General features: G+C 42.6%; 1 protein-coding gene across 2 annotated transcripts; it reads right to left on the bottom strand.

Moving 5' to 3' along the window:
• Positions 1-2358: 2358 nt before the first annotated feature.
• Positions 2359-16882, bottom strand: MRPS21 (mitochondrial ribosomal protein S21). 2 transcript variants are annotated; one of them, XM_027097582.1, is made up of 3 exons: positions 16554-16690; positions 16223-16337; positions 2359-3958 (listed from the first exon to the last, which is right to left on the bottom strand). In XM_027097582.1, exons 2-3 carry the CDS (start codon positions 16303-16305, stop codon positions 3778-3780), a joined length of 264 nt encoding a protein of 87 aa, XP_026953383.1. In that variant the 5' UTR covers positions 16306-16337; positions 16554-16690; the 3' UTR covers positions 2359-3777. The 2 variants fall into 2 exon arrangements, with proteins under 2 accessions (XP_026953383.1, XP_026953384.1); XM_027097583.1 differs by lacking the exon at positions 16554-16690 and adding an exon at positions 16772-16882 and having other exon boundaries at positions 3555-3958.
• Positions 16883-17449: the final 567 nt, after the last annotated feature.

The raw sequence follows: 17449 nt of genomic DNA, 5'->3' as shown, positions 1-17449 counted from the left end.
TTCGTTGTGGCATGTGGGATCTTAGCTGAAGCATGCAGGATCTTTACTTGCGGCAGGCAGGATCAAGTTCCCTGACCAGGGAGCGAACCCGGGCCCCCTGCACTGGGAGTGAGGAGTTTTTGTTTGTTTTAATAAATTTATTTATTTATTTTTATTTTAGACTGCGTTGGATCTTCGTTGCTGTCGAGGGCCTTCTCCATTTGCGGCAAATAGGGGCTACTGTTTCGTTGCGGTGCGCAGGCTTCTCATTGCGTGGCCTCTCGTTGCGGAGCTCGGGCTTCAGTAGTTGTGGCACGCAGGCTCAGTAGCTGTGGCTCGTGGGCTCTAGAGCGCAGGCTCAGTAGTTGTGGCACACGGGCTTAGTTACTCCGCGGCATGTGGGATCTTCCCAGACAAGGGCTCGAACCCATGTCCCCTGCACCGGCAGGCAGATTCTTAACCACTGTGCCACCGGGGAAGCCCGAGTGAGGAGTCTTAACGATTGGACCACCAGGGAAGCCCCTGAATCTAGATCTTTTTGACTATGTAAAAAACTATGCATATAAGGTAGCTGGCACATACTAGAAGCTCCAATCTTTTCCTTTTCCTTCAACTACCTACACTTAATACAGTCTGAAGTAATAGTCGCCTACGTATGAACGAGTTCTGTTCCAAGAGCACGTTCCTAAGTCCAGTTTGTTCGTAAGTCCAACAAAGTTAGCCTAGGTACCCAACTAACACAATCAGCTATATAGTACTGTACTGTGATAGGTTTATAACACTTTTCACACAAATAATATGTACATAAACACAAAAAATAAAACATTTTTAATCTTACAGTATAGTACCTTGAAAAGTACAGTAGTACAGTACAACAGCTGGCATGCAGGGGCTGGCACGCACATTCACATCTTTGAAAGTTCGCAACTTGAAGGTTTGTATGTAGAGGACTTACTGTATACAGTGAGTAGTTATTCCTTAGTATTTTCAGTTAACATATAGGCAAACTTATTTTGTACTTAGTGCACTTCTGAAAACTTTAAAAGTACAATGTCAAAGTTACTCAACAGAGTCCAATTTTATAGGGGTACCTGTTTCCAGAGTACTAAACATGCCTGACAGAGGTAATCCAGTGGACATCTAAGAGATGTCATAGGTGCCAAAGATCAAGGTAGGAGGTATTGTATCTATCGCCCTGTAACTGTGTAAATACTAAAGCACCCCTCTCCCGAAGGTGATGCAGGAATAAAAAGATTAGGGCAATCCCCACTCATTAAATGACCATGAGGTATCCTCTAGCTTCCCAGAGCAGGGAGTGGAAGGTCTTTCTTCCATGACAGCACAAGCTGATTGGGACCTCACCAAGTCAGCTACCCGCTTCTCACACACGAGGCCTTTTCTACTGGCCACCTGCTACAACCCATCATTGTTCACTGCTCCAGGGTACATGGACAGTGGTCAGGACTGGAGATTAGGCCAAGCAGGGGATAATTTCAGAGACGAATTCCAGAGCTCAGCCACCCCTTAGTATTTTGGAGAGACGACAGAAGCAACTTTAGCCTCAGAGAAAAGCTGCCACTTAACAGGGAGAAGTGCTGCCAAGTAACTGACCTAGTACTGCTATCACAAACATACCCTGCCATTTTGGCAGAAGCCAGGTCTTTATTCTTTAGCAACAGCAATCGGCAACAGGTGATAACATGCTGTGGCTCAAAATCATTCAAAAGTAATGTACTGAAGACCAAATTCAGAGATTGAAAGGTGATTCAGAAGTATCAGTGTCTAATTTGTTAACTTATTAAAATGAGGTTGTACAAAAGTAACAGAGTTGAAGACAGTCTGTATATAGAATTTCTCAAATCGCAATGTAAGTCTCTAGAGGGCAAGGACCAGATCTTCTCTTTATAAGCTGTTTCTATGTAGTGCCCAATAATATGCTTTATTCACCATGGGCCTTATTCCTGATGACTGGAAGAAAGACAATCAAGCCCTGAGACACAAGGAACACTGGTTCCATCATATCTGCTGTTTAATCAGTAAGTATGGTTATTGTGAAAGAGAGAAAAAGACACTGAAGACAGAATTAAGACCAGAAGAAATCTGAAGCCACGCTACTGTACCACAAGGGGGCAATATTTGAACACTAGTAATCTGGAGAGATAGGAGGCTTGGCGGTTGGCTCTGTTTACCTTTTTTTAACATCTTTATTGGCGTATAATTGCTTTACAATGGTATGTTAGTTTCTGCTTTATAACAAAGTGAATCAGTTATACATTGTTTACTTCCTTTTTTAACACTATGCTGAGTGGGCTCCACTCAGGGTGAGGAGAGGTGGGCTAGCCACTTCCACCTACCCTCTGCATTCTCCTACAGGGGTTGGCACCAACTCTCCTTATACTAGCAGGCATGGCTGTTAGGGGACCAAGATCAGAGGAAACACAGCAGGAGAGGAAGCAGAGCAGCTGGTCTTCCCACAGTGGTCAGATGCCCCAGCTGTCAAGAGTCCCATGCCCAGGAGTGCCTGTTGAGGAGGGCAGGGGTGGTAGTTGGGACCTCCACCTGGAATCTCTTTTGGGTACTATAGGGCAATGGTTCTCCAATTTTAGCCTGCATCAGAATCACCTGCAGGGCTTGTTAAACTAGATTGCCGGGCTTCAACCTCAATTTCCAATTCAGAAGGTCTAAAGTAGGGTCCCGAATTTTCCATTTCTAGCAATTTCTCAGGTGATGCTACTGCTCTGAAGATCACACTTTGAGAACCACTGCTGTAGGTATTTCTGGCTTTGTGCCCTTCTTTCTCTTAACACTCCCCCATTCTCTCTTTCCTACCATCCATCTACTGCTTTCTTTTCCACCAACCCCCCACTAGCCTCCTTTAGGAAAACCACAGGAAAGACAAAACAGGGGTGAATGTTAGACTGTCTTAAGGATTCCTTTGGGGAAGGGTTCCAGCTCTCTACCCCGGTTGATGGGTGTTTCAGAAGTAGAATTTATTCCAAATATATACATGTTTCCTCTTCCTTTTACCTAATAGTTGGAAGGCAGTTCAGTAAAGAGGAATAGATCGTTTTCCAATAATAAGATCTTGCTTTGGGTTTCATAAAAATTAGACATGGTAGATATACTCCACTACATTTTAAAAAATTTCCCACTTCAGACTACATTTTAAAAAATTACAGTAAAATATAGGGACTTCCCTGGTGGTCCAGCAGCTAAGGCTCCATGCTCCCAATGTAGGGGGCCCAGATTCGATCCCTGGTCAGGGAACTAGATCCCTCATGCCACAATTAAAGATCACGCAGGCGGCAGCGAAGATCCTGTGTCCTGCAGCTAAGACCTGGCGCAGCCAAATAAATAAATAAATATTTTTAAAAAATTACAGTAAAATATACAAAACATAAAATTTAACATTTTAATCATTTAAGTGTACAGTTCAGTGGCATTAAGTACATTCACGTTGTTGTGCAAGTATCACCACTATCCACCTCCAGAACTTTTTCATCTTCCCAAACTGAAACTCTGCTCTCATTAGACAATAATTTCCCATTCCCCTCCTCCCAACACCAGCCCTTGGCAACCACCATTCTACTCCCAGACTACTTTTGGACTCGGTTTCTCTTTGACTTAATACAAGAAAGTGTCTATTGCTGACTAGTGGGATTGCTTCTATATATGCAGGCCTTCTTGCATATATGTGAGTTTATTTTAAGAAAGGTAAGAGAAAATGGGGTGGGAGAAAGAAAAGAGGTGGAGACAGCTGGATAAGGATTTTCACATGGGGCCTCCTATCCACAGGCCTCAGCAGCCCTGCCACGGATCCGCCCGATTCTTTCGCATCAAAAAGTTGATCTTGCGAGCCATTTCCATGTTGTAGATTCGCCGGCAGGTTTCATAGCTTTCCCTCTGTCGCCGGCGGCAAGGCTTCTCGTAGTATCGCCGTCGCTTTATGTCCTCAATGAGCCCATCCATGGTAAGGATTCTGTATAAAGACAGGCAATGAAGTTAGAGGCTTAGGCTCCTTATTGTTCTTTTCCAGTTTCACAATGATCAGAAGTCAATTGACCAAATAACTGGTGTCTGTAAAAATGGTGTGAAATAGTGACCATACAGCATTAACTGCCAACATATAGAGGCCAGGCACCAAAGAGTAATATGTGGGGAAATAAAAAGGCAATTAATTATATAGTCCTTGTTCTTGGGGAGTTTATAGTCATGGTCATGTTCTCAACCTTTTTTTTTTTTTCTACCACAACACACCTGAGGGATATGGCACAGACCCAAAAGAACAGTGGCTCCCTATGGCAGTGAGTCTCAACCAAGGGGCCATTTCAGAATTTTCAAATGGGTAAGTCATTTGCAATAGGAAAAAATAACTAGGGGTGATTCCTATGTGGTCCTTAGTGGAGAATGTAGTTCCACCCCTACTGTGTTTAAGAGCTGATGCAGCTGAAGTCTGTAAGTCTGAGAATATCTGGGCCCACTTAATACAGGGAAAGAAGAGGCCCTTATCACAACAGTGATACAAATGGGAGCATTAAAATAACAGCCTCAACCATGATTTTTCCATGTACCACATGCTCCAACCACACTACTTTACTGACTACTCTCTGAACACACATTAATACCAAGTCTTTACTCACACTGCTTCCTCAGCCTAGAATGCCATCCCCAACCCCTAGCTGCCAACCTTCTGAGATTTTCCACATCTTTTTGATGCTAAATCCAGATGCCATCTCTCCACAAAAGCTTTCTCATCTTCTTAGAGAAAATAATTTTGTTGTATACCTATTTAGAGATTATTTCATTTTGCCATTCTGTTAGTTATTTATACAAATGTCTCCCTCACTAGACTAATAATCCCTGAAGACAGAAACTGTATTTTATTAATCTTAATTTAGTTCAATTTGTTTTTTCCTGCCCACCTAATTCCTTACAACACAGTTTCTCTTGGATTCATAACACGCTTAACTCAAACCAGCCCCTTTGTTCTCACTGAGCCAAGAGGACACGGGGGTTTATTCTATAACCTACCTTATCCCTGGGCTCCTGAGAGCTCTGGCTCCAATCTGAAACTTGTCTCTCCCTCTCAACTCATCATCAGTTGGTCCTGAGGAGGTCTGGAGGCACCTGCTGCTACTGCCCTCCATCCTGGCACTGTCTACATGACCCCATTCCTGCCTACCCTTTCCTTTCATTACATGTAAAAAGTAAGTCAAAAACACAATTGGAGGTAGAGAAGTTGAGACATGGCTATTATAACTGGAAGGGGGACAGAAGAAGGAAATAAAAATAAGAAACTACCAGCTACTTTCGCTCAGTGGGAAACCCTATTTATTGCTGGTATGTTATACCAAAAGCCCAAGATAACAATAATAGATTGAACATGTACTTGAAAAGATTTGAGCTTTGGGTACATTACAAATGTGAATAGACATGGGAACCACTATCCTTTGGGATCCTCTCCTAGGCTCCTGCTGATTTGTAAGATCAGTTTGTCTAGGTTTTAGTGGCAGGGAGATGGGAGGCAAGGGAATTGTTGCCAACTCCCAGAAGTGGGAGGAGTAGATAATTCAGGTTCTGTTGAAAACACAGTCATGCCCAGAAGTCATGTGGATCCAACACTAGAGTTGTACAATAGAAAAGCAGAGCACCAGGGGACTTCCCTGGTGGCACAGTGGTTAAGAATCTATCTGCCAGTGCAGGGGACACAGGTTCAATCTTTGGTCCAGGAAGATCCCACATACCACAGAGCAACTAAGCCCCGTGTGCCACAACTACTGAAGCCTGTGCTCTGTAGGACCCACGTGCCACAACTACTGAGCCCACATGCTGCAACTACTGAAACCCACGCGCCTAGAGCCCGTGCTCCACAACGAGAAGCCACCACCACGAGAAGCCACCGCAATGAGAAGCCCACACACTGCAATAAAGAGTAGCCCCCACTCGCCGCAACTAGAGAAAGCCTGCACGCAGCAACGAAGACCCAACGCAGCCAAAAAAAAGTAGGGCACCAAAGACTCAGTATCTTGGCCCACAAAAGGGTCTCCATTGCTGGCTTTCTTCCTAATTTACCCTTAACTGTTGGTATCCCTCCAGATTCTGACTGTAAACCACCTCCTTTTTGGTTCTACATGATTCCCTTAAACTTTACCACGGGCTTCAACCCTGTGCACAATGCAATCATTTCCTGAAGAGCCTTTAAAAAGTATTCATGCCTTGGTCCCGTTCCTCAGAGATTCTGATTTAATTGGTCTCCAGTGGGGTTATACACTGGGTATATTTTAAAACACCCCTCAGGTAATTCTAATGTAGAGCCACACTTGAGAACGGACCCAGACACTGGTTGACTCTTAAATCATTATCTCTAGCCCCAATCTTACCTTAGAACTAGACTGATGTTTCCAACTGCCTTAAACCCCACAAAAACCAATTTTATTATCTCCTCCTAAAATTCATTCTTCCTCCTCTGTACTCTCTCTGCTAATGGCATCACCAGTTAGTCAAGCTAAAAATCTCACCATGTTCCTGGAGTAGGCCTTCTCCTTTACTTCCTACACTCACATTTACAATATCCTATACATTCTATAACCTGAAATAGTTCTTAGATCTTTTCCTTCTCTCCTTTCCCTATGGCTACAGCTCTTATTATGGTCCTTATACCTGTACTGAAATAATCATCTAACTGGTCATTTAATCAATAAGTATTTATGGAATCCCAACTCTGTACCAGACACTGTGTTAAATGCTGAGGATATAAAACAAACTTAGGCATAGTTCCCTACCCTTGCAGTCTAGTAGAGAAGACAATTATGTAAGAATTACAATAGAATGTGATAGATGCAAAGATAAGGGAAGCACACAGGAGAGGTATATAATATGGACTTGATAAGAAGGTGGTTATGAAAGCTTTCTAACGGATACCTTATTTGAATTGTGAAGGGTAAACAGGCTGCCCTATTTCCATTCTCCTTCCCTACACCAATTATTGTCCTAAAACATAAATCAGATTGTGGGACTTCCCTGGTGGCGCAATGGTTAAGAATCCGCCTGCCAATACAGGGGACACAGGTTCGAGCCCTGGTCTGGGAAGATCCCACATGCCACGGAGCAACTAAGCCTGTGCACCACAACTACTGAGCCTGCCCTCTAGAGCCCATGAGCCACAACTACTGAGCCCGCGTGCTGCAATTACTGAAGCCTGTGCTCCTAGAGCCTGTGCTCCGCAACAAGAGAAGCCACTACAATAAGAAGCCTGCACACCGCAACGAAGAGCAGCCCCCGCTCACCCCAACTAGAGAAAGCCTGCACGCAGCAACGAAGACCCAATGCAGCCAAAAAGAAATAAATAAATAAATTTATAAAAAATAAATCAGATTGTGTACTCTGATGTTAAAAAATCTTTCCCAATAAACAAAATAGTCTAAGCCAGTGGTTCCCAAACTTGTTTGCACATTAGAATACTTGGGGATCTTTAAAACATTCCAATTAAGTCACAAGAGGGGAGGGACACGGGCAGGGTTTGTTAAGTTCCCTAGGTAATTGCAATGTGCAGATAAATTTGGGAACCACTAGTCTAAGCTCAAAGTCCTAAACAATTGAGCTTCACCCTCTCTCTCTCTAGCTTTATCTTTAGTAACTTGCCCTAAAAAGCCTATGTCTAGTCATATTGAACTAGGTGTTTTCCAAACACACTACACATGTATTTTTTACATTTGTTCATGATGTTCTCTGAGAATATGATTCCTTTCTTTTTCTGTTTTATGAAAGGCTATTTATTCTTCAAAGGCCCAGATCAACGGGTAATGATATTTGTAAACTGGTCCAGGAGAAATTAATCACTCCTTCTCTCTGTTCCCAACGCACAGTGGTTCTCAAACTTTGAGACTCATGCAACAGTCACCTGGAAAACTTGTTAAAACACTGACTGCTGTGCCACCTCGTTTCTGATTCCACAGGTCTAGGGTGGGGCCCACGAATCTGCATTTCTAACAAGTTCCCAAATGATTTTGCTGCTAATGGTCCAGGGAGAACCAATGCCACAGTACACTTTTAAAGCACTGATCAGACAGTATTATATTTAGCCATGTTTGGTTTTTTAGTTTTTAAATTCTCCCTTACAGGGTTGTGTGCCTTCTAAGGTTAGAGATTAAGTCTTTCATTTTTGCATTTAATATAGTACTTGGCAAAAGAGCAAATATCAGTAAATGTATGACAAAAATGAATCCTCTTGGTGACTGACAAATGTCCACAGCTCAAGGGATTAAGTTACTTTCTAACAGACACAGTTCTTGGGAATATTAGCTCAGAAGGCCTCAATATTACCTTTACTAAAATGGCACATTAGACTTTAGATAGCATTTTCATATCCATGACCCTAATCATTATCCTATGAAACTGATTAAGCAGGTAATGTCATCTTTTTTTTTTTTTGGCCGCACCACGTGGCATGCAGGATCTTACCACTGGACCACCAGGGGAGTTCCCGTCATCTCTTTACAGATTAGAAAACTGAAGTTTAGAGAGGCAGACCTGCCCAAGATCACAAAATGGAGCTAGCAGTAGAATTCAGGTCTTTAGTGCACTCTGCTTCTCAAACAAAATAGCACTCTGCTTCTCAATATCCTATACTCTCAATATCCTATCCTAGCACTCTGCTTCTCAAACAAAAACCACTGAGGTTTGAAAGACAAATTACTGCGGTGCCCATGGGCAAAGCGAAAAATGAGGGAGGAAAGAGCTGGGCCAGGCTCCTTAATTAGAGTAAAAAGATGCAAGCCAAGAAGACATGGCACACAAAGGGAAAGGAACTGATCCAAACAATTAAGTATTTATTTCTGTCTAGACCCTGTTTACTGCTATTTAATGAAGGCCACTTTTTGGACTAGAGACTAGTATATTAGAGAAAAAACAGAAAAAACAACAACAAAGAAAGTTCCTGAAAGGGAAAGACTGGAAATATAAAAAGGGCAAGGAGACTGGATTTGAGGAGAGACGATGAAAAGAACAGAGACCCTAGATATGACTTCACCTAGGAAGAAGAGCCTACTGGAATGACAAAGACAGTTTAAAGTAGTATGAAAGAAAACAGCAAAAGGAGGAGGAGTTTAGAAACACACTCAGGTATCCTACTGGAGTTTCAAAAGGGTTCTGAAACAGAAGTGATCATCTTACCAAGTAAATGCCTGTGTGGTCAGGCAGAAAAGAAAGACAAGAAAAAAGTACCAAAGGAATGTTAGAGGAGGTGAAAAAAGTGAAAAGATCGGTGGCCCCCAACATAATGATGGGGTTGCTAAATGGTGTTCCTTGGATGGTTCTAGTTCCAAAACACAAACCAAATAAATTCCAAGGTGCAAGGTGAGGACTTCCTTCCTTACCGTGCACTTTCTAGGTATCCTGAAAAAGCACAGATTATCTTCAAATGTTCCAGAATCCCTAAAGTAGAGGCATCTACTCAACTCATTTCTAATAAAGGATGTAGGAAGAGTTTTGTAGAACTCATGAAGTAAATAGAGAGGGTGTTACTAATGATGCTTCTGCTTCCACAGGTAGTTCAAGGACTAGTCAACCAAGGGGTTTAGAGTAAACAGATCAACCCGGAGTTTGGGCGCCTGGCAACCTAACATTTAAGGAGAACTCAGCTGCCAGTTCAACAGACTATGTAAAAGGAGCTGAGCTGCCTGGGCTGGGGAATTTGGGGGTGGCAGACTCACATGTCAGTGTAGCCAGCCTACATCAGGATCAACATGTACACAGAAGGACTCAATGGGCCCAGAAGCTCATCTACCAGGAATAAAAGGGTTCAACTGGGCATGCTTCCAGTGTGCTTGCCTTTCTTTACTGGGGCACCAGCCAATCACGCAGGGCTTCCTAATGACCCCCCACTCTCCATCTCTTCATCCAGGGCACCAATGAGGGCCCTTGGTTATATAACAAGCATTTTGTGGTGGTCTCACTGTGCAGACCCATAGGCTGTTTCCTTTCTAAGACTACATCTGTGCTCCAAACATGCTAAAGCTTTAACCACCTCCCTCTCCTCTCATTTGCTCTCATACCTATTGTTGTAATTAGACTGCAGAACATGCAACTTATTTTTAAACTACCAACTATCAGAAAGCTGAGAGAAACGAGGAGAAGCTCAGGATTTAAGAGAGATATACAGCAAAGGCAGCCAGAGGACATTACGGAAAACCAGAGGAAAAGAAGTAAAGTATCAGAAAATACTGTGTTTGGATGGACTTGGAAGGCATTATGCTTAAGTGAAATAAGTCATATAGAGAAAGACAAATACTGTATAATCTCACTTATATGCGGCATCTAAAAAATACAATAAACTAGTGAAAGTAACAAAAAGAAGCAGACCCACAGATATAGAGAACAAACTAGTGGTTACCAGTGGGGAGAGGGGAGGGGAGGGGCAATATAGGGGTAGAGGATTAAGAAGTACAAACTATTAGGTATAAAATAAGTTACAAGAGGAATTCCCTGGCGGTCCAGTTGTTAGGACTCACCACTTTCAATGCCAGGGCCTGGGTTTGATCCCTGGTCAGGAAACTAAGGTCCCCAAAGCTGCATGGCGCAGCCAAATAAATAAATAAATAAATAAGCTACAAGAATATATTGTACAACATGGGGAATATAGCCAATATTTTACAATAATATAAATGGAGTATAACCTTTAAAAAATTGTGAATCACTATATTGTACACCTGTAACTTATATAATATTATACAGTAACTGTACTTCAATACAAGAAAAAAAAGGGCTTCTCTGGTGGCTCAGTGGTTAAGAATCTGCCTGCCAATGCAGGGCACATGGGTTCGAGCCCTGGTCCAGGAAGATCCCACATGCTGCAGAGCAACTAAGCCATGTGCTACAACTACTGAGCCTGAGCTCTAGAGCCCATGAGCCACAACTACTGAGCCTGCATGCCACAACTATTGAAGCCTGTGTACCTAGAGGCTGTGCTCCGCAACAAGAGAAGCTACCGCAATGAGAAGCCTGTGCACCACAACGAAGAGTAGCCCCCGCTTACTTCAATTAGGGAAAGCCCACGCGCAGCAACGAAGACCCAACGCAGCCAAAAAATAAATAAATTAAATAAATAAATTTAAAAAAAAAAGAAAGAAAGAAAGAGAAAGAAAATACTGGGCTTCCCTGGTGGTACAGTGGTTAAGAATCCGCCTGCCAATGCAGGGGACATGGGTTCAAGCCCTAGTCCGGGAAGATCCCACACACCGTGGAGCAACTAAGCCCATGCGCCACAACTACCGAGCCTGCACTCTAGAGCCAGTGAGCCACAACTACTGAAGCCTGCGCGCCTAGAGCCCACGCTCCGCAACAAGAGAAGCCACCGCAATGAGAAGCCCGTGCACCACGATGAAGAATAGCCCCCGCTCCCCACAACTAGAGAAAGCCCACACGCAGCAACGAAGACCCAATGCAGCCAAAAATAAATAAAATAAATAAATTTATTAAAAAAAAGGAAAGAAAGAAAATACTGTGTTTACTGTGTTTGACAGACTGACAGATAGGAAGGCTGGGACACTCCAGAACCAACCTGCTCACATTTGGATGCTTAAAAGTCCTTGCCTATTTTAAGAACAAAATATTTGTTCACTTTTTTCTCCTGAGGCTAAAATACGATTTAAGGATATGTATCTAACACTCCAAGATAAAAAGGAACATAAATGCAGCTTCCTAAAGAATAAATCTACATTGACAAAATACATATCCTCCCCAAAGATTATAAAAGTCACTGCCATAATACTTGCTCCAAGCTGGCTTCTTCCAACCGTGCACTTCTTGCACTGTTTTCCTAGATAACCTTAGTCACAAAGTTCGAATTTTCCAAATTCATAAGGAAGCCTACAACGAGATCATCACACCTCAGGCCCTGAGTGTCTGGGACCAGAATTTCTTCATTTTTTTTTTCTGCCTAACCATGCCTCTCCTTTCTGATCAAATTCTTTTCTTTTTCAGCAATGTAAATTGTTTCTCCCCCCCCAGATCTATTCCTATGTTGGTGTTTTAATCCCTGGAGTGAGGAAAAAGTAATACCACATTCTTACCTAGGATACTTGATAGAATGCCAAGGGTACTATCCAAAGACAAAAATCTCTAGATAAATTCAATGCATCTGCGTGGAGGACCAACTTTAACTAGAGTGGAAGTGGGGGTGCTAGCCCTAAAACAAACGTAAAGACAACAAATAAAAATCACCTAAAATTTTAATTAAAAAAAGAGAGATTAAAAAAAGAAATTCCATGTTTGCTTGCGGTGGAAGAACCCCTTATAGTTCCTTCACTCTCCTCTCCTGTTAAGTATACTTCAGTGGAAAGGTTTGACAAACACTAAACTTAGGGAGTGACAGAAGATAAAGGAACATTTATATTCATTAAGTAGACATTTATTGAGAGCTTTCTATGCACCTGACACTTTGGTAAATGCAAGGAATATACAAATGAAAAAGCATAGGTCTCTACCCTTAAGACTATTAAAATCCTAGCTGAATATTAAAATCTCATGAGACATTGTAAAAAATGCTGCTGGTCAGACGCCACCATCGAGAGATTGATTTAGTCTCAGGTTGGGCCCTGACATCACGAGGGTTTTTGTTTTTTGTTTTAAATAAAGATTCCCCCAGGTGATTGGCAGCAGGGTCAAAAACCACATAGCGTTACACTGACCAGTTTCCTGCTGTTTCTGACTAAAATGAGCATTTCTACCCAGGAAAAAAGTACGCATAAACTGCAATTCACCTATAAAAAGAGAATCTTAAAAGTATGGGGCTCTTGTTTAACAAAAAGGAGGAAGGAGGGAAGAAGAAAGGAAAGAAGGAAGAAATCAATTTAGAGATATTTGAAAACAGATTCTTAGGAACAAGAAGGTATAAGATAGTATTAGGCCAGGCCAGATGACAGAAGGTATCCAAACACACCTCACCTTTTGTCATTTATTTCTTTTTTTCTCACCTACACCCACTCCACACCTGGGATCAGGAAAGATTTTCAGACAAAATGAAAAAAAAAAAAAAGAAAAGAAAAAACAGGAAAAGCAAAACCCTCATGTTGCTTAAATACAAAGGTATTTGCTAAATTAGGATTTCATAAGAGGCGGAGATACAGAGATTTGTTTCCAGGTTAATTAGAACAATCCCAGGCAAAAAAATAGAAGAGTCTTCTCTCAGAAGGTGAATTGGCCTTATGCTTTCTGCAGACTTGGCATCAATAGAGAGATGATCAACTCCTTTAGGCAGGAAGTTAGAAACATTTTGTTTTTCAGGTTTTCAATTTTTGTAAGTGGAAATGGGGGATGAGGGAGCAGTGCATACAGAGGGAGTAAATGCTGTTATTTCAAAATGAGATTAGCATTAGCATATAGAGAAGAAGCCTTGGTTGGAAAGTACCAGCATGTATAGGAAAAGTCATTCCAATATACCAGCAGCCAACTAGAGCCTCAGGACAAAATAAAGCTAAATTATTTTCTCATTTTTTCACCTCCAGGCCACCTTGAGCATAACTTGATAATCAGGGAGCATAAGAGAAAAAACAGTTAAAGCAAACTGTCAATCTCTCAAAACAAATGAATAAACAAATCACCCAAGAAGTAAAACCAAAAGGGTAAAAATTCCCTTACAGTTACTTCCAAATTATGATTATAGCTAACACATAATGCCTACTATGTGCCAAGCACTGTCCTAAGCAATTTATTTATATTACTAACTTAATCCTCACATCAACCCTATGAGGTGGGCACTATTATTAGTTCCATTTTACTGAAGAAACTGAGGCAGAGATATTAAGTAGCTAATCACAGATTATGAGGCCAATAAATGGCACAGCAGGGATCTGAACCAGTCAGTTGGCTCTGTGCTCTAAACCACTAAGTTACACTGCCTCATTTATGTGAGAAAACTATTTTTAGGCCTGGCTTTGGTCAAAAGTATTAAGGGGCTTCCCTGGTGGCGCAGTGGTTGAGAGTCCGCCTGCCGATGCAGGGGACACGGGTTCATGCCCCGGTCCGGGAAGATCCCACGTGCCGCGGAGCGGCTGGGCCCGTGAGCCATGGCCGCTGAGCTTGCGCGTCCAGAGCCTGTGCTCCGCAACGTGAGAGGCCTGCGTATCGCCAAAAAAAAAAAAAAAAAGTATTAAAGTTGCAGCTACTTTCTTTCTTTCTTTCTTTTTTTGGCCTTGTGGCCATGCTGCGCAGCATGTGGGATCTTAGTTCACGCCCCCACCTCCCCACCCCCAATCGTGCCCCATGCAGTGGAAGGGCAGAGTCCTAACCACTGGACTGCCAGGGAATTCCCTGTAGCTACTTTCTTGATACAACTGTAAGAAATGGTTCAATAAATAATGCTGCACAAATTATTTTTTGGTTCTTCATCAGAGTAGTTAATTTCCTAAAAACAAAATTCTTGCTTTTGTGTTATTTGTTCTTTAAGAATAAAAGAGGTGAGGGGAGCTAAAGCTGAGCCTCTGGAAATTTGTTTTACCATCAGGTTAACAGCTGCCCTTTGACATCCCTTAACAATACAAACATCACAGTCACCCTAGTTAGAAGACCCATCTAAATCCACCAAAATAAATCATACAGAAAAAAACTTGGGATTCCCTGGCGGTCCAGTGGTTAGGACTCTGCGCTTGTACTGCAGGGGCCCCAGGTTCAATCCCTCGTGGGGAACTAAGATCCTGCAAGCTGCACTGCACAACCAAAAAACAAACAAACAAAAAACTTACAGGAAGAGGTCAGAAGGGTGAGGTAATCTACAAGACTTCCTTTCCCCAAATTCAGCATTTCATCTCACTAGCTAATTCACTTCAGAATCTGTAAAGACATTCACTTGGTACTTCCAGTATAGGGGCAGAGAAAGATCATTAGACATCTCAACCCTCCCACAGACATGCCACTTAAAGGTCTAAAATAGGAGAGTAGGGAATGAGCAGCAATACAAAAACATGAAATAGGATTATCTTACTGCCCTGTACTTAACTGATTATCTTTACTTTAGACGCAAGTGAAAATGCAGAGGGAACAGCTTCTGCCCAAGGATATGACTGGCATGCACAGTCACTGAAAGAAGAGGCTGACCCAAGACCAGATCCTTTTAAAAGACATACAAATCATCCTCAGCCTGCAACTGCTTCTCAATTACATAGCTTCTGACAGCACCTTTGTCCTCATTTACTATGGTCCTCTGCCATCCAGCCCTCCACACCTAGAACTCTTTGCTTGGATAAGAATTGGTTCTCTTTCATTTACCTTCTTAGTCCCCAAGAACCCCACCTATATTTAAACCCAATCAAATAAGGATTCTTAACTGCAGAGTGACTGCCATAGGTCTCTCCATTTCCAGAGAAACTAGTCAATAATGTAGTAACAGAGCAAAGAACATTGCACTAGAAAATTGTGATTTATGCTTCTTTCCACCATTCAACAATTGTAACCCAAGGAATATAACTCAATCTCCCTAGGCTTCTCTTACTTCTGACATAAAGCTACCACCTTAGTGGCCTTAAGGCAGAGGACCAGCTCATATATTAACATCTCTTTCATATAATTATTTGATAATTCAACTCAACAAGCATTTGTTTCTCCAAACTCTGCTTCACTGGGGAAAAAATGATAAGTGAAACTCAAAATCCTTACAACTAGTGATAAGGGAAGCTTAAGGAACTATTTTCTTGAGAAACCACAACTGTGAGGCGTTTTTTATTAGAGTCATTCTACATCTCTTACCCTAGCATTCAAAACCTTTCAATACAGCTCCTCCACTCCAGCCAGTTCATTTCCATCTTGTTTTTGCTTGTGTTGTTAACCTTTCTCTGAACCTGTAACACTTTTCTATCTCTTGCTTGCTTCTCTAAGATCCCAAATCTGAGTTCATCTTTTCCATTAGCCTTGTCCCACACCAATCCCTCACTCAGCTTTCTATATATCATGTACTATGTTTTCGCTTACTAGCAATTTTATAACTTGATTTTCCCTTTGGGCTCTTTTTAAAGTCTTGGATAGAATTCAGGTTCATTATCAAAGGAATGACGGCTGATAAGTAAGCCTCACAGTTAGGTTTGGGAAAGAATTTCATTTTTAATATAGTAAACTGAGGGTCTGAGAAGTTTCAAGGCTGTGAACACCTGGGCTGGCACTGGTTTGAGACAACCTACAACAGGGGAAGTGAGAGAATAACCACCGCACTTCTCAAGAGTTGGTCTAGGCATGATTCTGGTCCCTAACCAGTTACCTGTTTAGGGTCCTGTATGCACCTTCCACATTCCCTTCCTGTACCATCACAGTTCTGGCAATGAACTTCAGATGTTTTGCCATGACCTTGGATTTAAGTCTTCAGTCTGCAGGACCTAAAGTATGACGGAGAAAGGGGTAGTAAAGTATAGAGACCAGCTAATAAAGAGAAACACAACAGAATACACAACGACGTAGCTTATTCAGGAACCGGAAATGCAACGGGCTCTGGAACATGCGCGACTGGGGCACCTGCAAGTCCTCATATCCTAGAAAGTATACGCGACTTGTTATCAAGATTCGCCCGATCTCTTTGCCAATACAAACCCTACCATAGGGAAGAAGACAGACGGTAGCAGGGCGTCCCCACGTAGATTTATCTGGCCGGTCATGGGAGACCAGGACGCGCCGCAGGCGTCCCCTCTCCCTCCCAATTACCGCTCCTCGTCCCAGGACGGTTTGGGGTGGGAGCCGGGAACAGGGTCTCTCCGTGCTTGGAAGGGGGGAATCGCGAGAACCCCGCCCTCCCGCCACACCTGCCTCACTTTACCCTTCCCCCGCACAAGGTCCTCAACGCTCGGCGCCCAGCCGACTGGAAGCCCGCCCCGACCGGAAGCGGAAGTTGCGTGATCTCCAGCGCCGCGCGAAGACAATGAGGCTGAAAGGGAAATGAAGCTACGTGGAAACCATGGCAACCGTCCTTCTGGCCGGGGTTGGCTGTTTCTCTAATCCTCCCCCACCACCGCCAACCCCCGGGCCTGGACTCAACACCTGACAAAGCAAAATACTTGTTGCCTTAAATTCCGCCCTAAACGGATTCCTCGCTTTCTCGTGGAGTCGCCGTCCTTCGGCATCAGAGGTCAGCCCGATTCCGTACCCCTTAATCCTATTAAATCTTTTTTTTTAAATTGAAGTATAGTTGATTTAAAATGTGGTGCCAATCTCTGCTGTAATCCTATTAAACCTTAAATAGATAATCCATTTCTTTTTCTGGAAGGAAAATAAGAATAGGCGAAGCTTCCAGAGCATGCTTCCTGTTTTCGCCAAGGACAGATTCCTTGAGATCTGCTCTCCGGATGGAAAAGAGTTTTACCCCCTCATCTGCCTGAAAACTAAGGAAAAAAAAAAATGAAATGAACATACTATCAGATTCCTATAACATCACCTTCTCAGACATTTCACTAAATACAGTGAAATCACTGAAGAAAGAATCAATACAGGGCTTCCC

Source organism: Aethalodelphis obliquidens, unplaced genomic scaffold, assembly GCF_003676395.1.
Source record: "Aethalodelphis obliquidens isolate GAN/ISIS:26980383/991018 unplaced genomic scaffold, ASM367639v1 scaffold116, whole genome shotgun sequence".
In the NCBI taxonomy this organism is placed as follows: Eukaryota; Metazoa; Chordata; class Mammalia; order Artiodactyla; family Delphinidae; genus Aethalodelphis; species Aethalodelphis obliquidens.
This window is presented reverse-complemented; position numbering and strand designations above follow the sequence as displayed.